At 31.2% G+C, this 5677-nt stretch overlaps 1 protein-coding gene across 1 annotated transcript; it reads right to left on the bottom strand.

Moving 5' to 3' along the window:
- Positions 1-374: 374 nt before the first annotated feature.
- Positions 375-1931, bottom strand: LOC112692363. The gene is made up of 4 exons (XM_025567022.1): positions 1923-1931; positions 1571-1840; positions 1003-1167; positions 375-809 (listed from the first exon to the last, which is right to left on the bottom strand). The coding sequence occupies exons 1-4, from the start codon at positions 1929-1931 to the stop codon at positions 375-377; spliced, it is 879 nt and encodes a 292-aa protein (XP_025422807.1).
- Between the last annotated feature and the right edge of the window lie 3746 nt (positions 1932-5677).

The raw sequence follows: 5677 nt of genomic DNA, 5'->3' as shown, positions 1-5677 counted from the left end.
TAAAAAAAATTTTTGTAAATTTAAAAATAAATATTTTATAATGTAATATACAATATAAATATTTGCCTTGGGCCCTCTATAGAACTTAGCATTTCTTTACTTCTACATATAAACTATTTTTATATTCATTTACGAGTATTAACAATTTATTTATTTTTATTTTTTTAATATTGAATAATATTCGTTAGTCGGTTTTTTATTCATAAGTCATAACTCTATGTTAATAACTGACTTATTTATATACTTATATATCATTACATAAGCTTTATAAAGTTACACTTATAACAGTTTTAAAACACGTTGCAGTCAATATAATACATTATAGGTTTGAAATCAATCAAAGTTAAACTATATTTTCAATAGATTTAATATTTTTAAGATCCGATAAGTTTGGCGCCTTTCTCTTCCAGTTTCAGTGACAGTGGTTGACTCTGGAACCATGCTTCGTCCAAAACGACTTCCGGGTCTTTCATCACGGTTGGGTGAGCGGTGTTCGGCAACGCCACGTTATAGCCCGGAAACCAAATGGGAGGTGTGGATCCTCTGAGCACGGCCGCCGACTCAACAGGTGCTCGGGTTTCCAACATCATGTTGCGCTTAAGCGCATCGGCTTCATCAGGCAGGGTCGACTGTGGGTCCAACGAACCTCCACCCAACAGCACACGCAGATCGTCCGTAAATTCCATGTCTGATGCTTCCACCGTGATCACGTTCAGCTTGGGATTAATGCTCTCCAAACGCGCGCCTTTCTCCATTTCCGGATCCTTTACGTTGACAATGGTCGGAGGCGAAATAGGGATGACCAAATTCTGTAGGATCATACGAAAGCATTTTGTTAAGCGTGGCATAAATATGATACATTGCGCGTTCGCCGCCTAGTGCATTAGTGAGCCGTGGTTCAGAAATATAATATTTCGTTATTGTAAAAGTATTCAACAGAAATATTAATTTGTTTCCAAAGTTCAACTTAAATTATCAATATCGACACCGATGTTGTCTTACCTCATTGGACATGGACGCGACAGGACCGAGTGCTACGAGTGGTGCCTCGAGGTTACCTTTGGAGAACAAGTGTTCGTATACCTCGATCGGGTCGGTCTTCATACTCAACCCGTTTTCGATCGATCTCATGATGTACGCTAAGTACTGTGGATCTACATAATTTTCCTTAAAAAAACACACACAGGCATGAATATAACTATATACTTTATAAAGTAACGTTTGAAATAACTAAATCAGATGAAAATTAAATTAAAGCTAATGTTTATCACGCTACTATTTAGAATTACAAGATCTGACGATGAACATTTTTATTTTGAAGACTTTATAAGTGGTGTTGTACCGACTACCGAGGAATTTTCATTTTCTATGGTGATTTAGATAATCAAGGTTGGAATAATTATCGTTGATCCTCAATTGCTCCATTCCTCAATTATTTTTAAATCCTGTCCTTCAATGTTTTTTAGTGTTAAATTTATCTCGATGTATTAATGTTTCGATAATACTCTTATACTTCGTCCTCAAATTTGATTTTTCATTATTCTACTGTTTATAAATTGAGTTGTCTTACGTTTTCTTCCCTAGAGTTTTTGGACGTGGCGTCGTACATATTGATTATTTTCTTCTTAGGTCTGCGTTCGTCCAATATTGTAATACCGTTTAGAAGTTCGGAAAGTTCAATGTCCTTATTTTCAGCCTCGACCAACTTTTTGACGGTTTGCAGAGTCAATTTACATTTATCTACTGGGCAAGGACAAGGACAACACTTCTCAACTTTAGGCGGTTCGGGTTCACATTTTTGTGGATTGTTGTGACACCGACAATTGTCCGCATTATTTCCCTAAACATAAGGCCATAGGTTAAACTAATGAGAATTTATCAAATTGCGTACCTCACACATATATTTATGTATAAATACTCACTGATTCCATTTCGATGCTTTTATTTTTTCTTTCGTTCTTTTGATAGTAAAATGTACTTTTCTTAAAGTTATGGGTTTAGGTTAATAAATACTTCTACTGCCTATTATAATTTATAATTCCGTTTCTTTTTAATTGCATTAACTGTTTTTTATATATTATTCTTAAACAACGAGTTATGGTGACAAAATACAACACAAAAATTGTAAATATTGTTATATACCAGTGTATATATTGTAGTGTTTTATATTATTAAGAACACATGTATTAAAACTAAAACGTATATGAACCTTAAAAAAAACTACCAAGAATCTAACAAACTATTGTTTGATGATTAAGATATTAAGAAACTGATATTTTTTATCAATTTTTTATTGCTGTTAGAATTTATATTAAAATTCAATAAATATTATAATAACTATACTATCAATATTATATTTTCAGATTCTAAATTGGTTTATTCGATATAAGTATCGAGTAAAATATAAGTTATACCATATACAATTCTTATAATTTATAAATTTTCTATGTCTAGGAATAATGTATTATTTCATAAGGGTATAAAAATATTCATGGATCATATTTGCTTTAATGGACACCCGCGAAGCACAGCAGTTAAGGTGATAAACTTCAAATGTATATTGAAATATTATTTTACTTAACGGCTTTTATATGATAAACCATTCATTACTTTCCTTTTCACTTTATTTGAATACAACTTGTCGCTCAAGGTTTTTACTGTACGGTAGTTTTTATTTTGTTAAATAAAAACTAAAATTGCAATCTTTGCAAATGTTAGGGATGCAACTTTTTTCCGTGCAACACACTTTTCTTGTAAGTTCTCTGTTATCAGATATTTAATAATTATAGTAAATAATTAATACCTCACCATATTCAATCGAAATCACTTCCATTATGAAATTGTTACTAAATATTAACGCGTGCACGAGTCACTACGATTATACGGACAACGCGCGGAGTAACACTATGGAATTATATTTCAAAATTATGAATTTAATATTTGTCCAAATTTATTTATAAATATAATTAATATTTGTCTTCAAATAATCATACAATATTATTATAAGTATAATTATATTTTATATTACGTTCGAATATCGACGGTGCAGTTGATGTACTTATCTTTTTTCCATACCATACCCTACTTTATTTTTTTATTTTTTTTTTTTTTTAGCATAGTTGTAGTAGTATATATCATATATTAAATATACATGTATATTAATCTATATATATACATAGTTATTCACTTGTATGTGATGCGAGATAATGTATGAAACTGGAGAAATAATGAAATGGTCTTTGTCCCGGGACTGGTGCCGCCGTTTATATTCACGGAGAGGGTAACAATAATTTACAAATATATTTTTTACCGTTATCTTGTACAATGGGGTTCTATTGGTCATGGAGTTTGGTCGCGGTAAACTGTAATCAGTCCACTCCGGTCCCAATCATGGTACTTAAAATCTAAATATAGATATTTTTATGTCACAAAATAAAACGAAAAAAAAAACCTATAACTTTAGGTATATATTTATAATTTTTATATTTATACCTTTATTTAAGGTCAGGTAGTCCGTTCCAGTGTAATACTAAATGCATTATATGGTACGGTCTTGGCTAATACAGACTGAACCTTATAGACCGGTCCATAAACAGTCCAAAATGTTTTAAGATCGGACTGACAGTCCGGTTTACGGTCTAATTTATTAAATGTTATTTAATTACTGGTCCGGTGCGGTCTAAAATAATATGAAGCCGTCGGTTCGATCCAATTTTGATCTTTGATTAACGTTTAAGTGTGGTCCGATCCGATTTCGATCCACTGGTAAAATTTTTAGTCCGGTCTGGTCCTTAAAATAACGGACCGTGCAGAGGACTACTTTGTCGATTAATTTTGAATAACAATTTCCTTTTGAATACTACGTGCCTGACATAATATTAATTTACTAAATGATGCATGGGTACTAATCTAACCTAACTAGAGCCCTGCACAGATCTAACTTTTGATGTCCAAGCCCGTTTAAAATACAATTTTATATTATGATACCTGGCCCGGCCGGATTCATTTCACATAGATATACGGTCCGGCTCGGCTCAGCCCGATTAATTTCTCTTAAATATACGGTTTAGCCCAGTCCAATATGTTTAACTGTAACATATACTATATAGCCAAACCCAGTCCGAATATTTATTGAAATATATGACTTTGGTCATTTATTCAAATTATTAAAAAATCACTGCTGTACAGTGTACTCTATTAACAAGTACTCTCTAGTATCTAGTTTTTACTACTTAGTACCTAGTACTTTAAACTTAGTTACGAACTACATTGTGTAAAATAAATAGTACAGCTTAAAAAAAGTAGGTAGTCAGTCACTAGTCAGTATACTAAATTAATCCACTTTTTTAATTAAAATACAAAATAAACATAAATTTAAATGAAATAATTTATCAATTAATATCATAGAGAAGCCCTGCTTTGTCCATTTAAATAAAAATTTATTGGTTCGGGGCCTTGCCTGAATAAATAACACTGAATTGAAGGACAAGGCCCGGTCCAAACTCGGTTCAGGTGAGACCAAGCTCAGCTCGGCCCGTGCAGGGCTCTAATGGGTACCATTAGTATAAGTCGATACGGAAATTCTTTAAATGTATGCTCTCGGTCGAAAACTATTATCCATGTACAACATTGTAAATCATCATTAAAGCACCTGTGCTCGAAAAATACAATAAGGCAGTGGTTCTTAACCTTTTGTAGATCATGGACCCCTGATGAAAGATTTTTAGAAATTGCGGACCCCCTTTTTTTTATTTTAAATAATTTGACTAATTTTTTTTCGAATACTTTTTTTTTTTACAAAACATCTCATGTTATTGAAATTAAAATTATAATAATTATTTTATATAATAAATTACATTAATAGACATAACAAAACATACATATTTATAATTCTTTTTATTTCACTTAATTTTTCAGTTAACTTAAATTTAATTATTTTAGTTTTCATTTCTTTTTTTAATAATCTTAAAATTTAATTTTTATAAGCTTAATACAATGTTTGGGGCATAAGTCTTATAACATCGTATAATGATAAAATCTATCTATTATATAATAAAAATATATGAAAAAAAATAATAATAATATTAATCCAACAATATTATAATAATGCACTCATGTCACGTATAGATGTACATATGTTATGTGTTAGGGTTGCCACGGACCCCCGACTTGAGTATCGCGGATCCCTTGAGGGCCGTGGACCACAGGTTAAGAACCGCTGCAATAAGGTAATAATAAAATACAAAACAAATTAAATATAATCGAATGTCGACCTGTTACTGAGTTCAAAGCAGTTATGTAAAATGCGATATTACGTACGTTTTAAGGAAAGAAACTATCCATAGTTTTTATGTAGAATAATTAAAAAAGAACCGGTCTTGTTTAAGAATGATGAAAAAACCAAGACCCAGATTTTTTTTAAAAAACATTTTAACACTTGATAAAAAAGTATTTGAATACGAATACTAAAAGAAATTACAATAAAATGTCGTTTATTTAGGATTGTCAGTAATTAATATGAAGTATATTAGACTGACAACATAGTAGTAGTATTCTGAGTCAATATTAAATTCAGCGAACTGAGCTAAACAATAAAACAATTATGTTTGATCAAGGACACATATAGGGTGTTATACATTTTCTGTGGTTGCACACAGATGTAATTTTAGGACGCATT

This window comes from Sipha flava, unplaced genomic scaffold (assembly GCF_003268045.1).
Source record: "Sipha flava isolate LNK unplaced genomic scaffold, YSA_version1 116_pilon_pilon, whole genome shotgun sequence".
NCBI lineage: Eukaryota > Metazoa > Arthropoda > Insecta > Hemiptera > Aphididae > Sipha > Sipha flava.
Note: the sequence above shows the minus strand (reverse complement) of the source record. Positions and strands in the feature narration are given on the sequence as shown.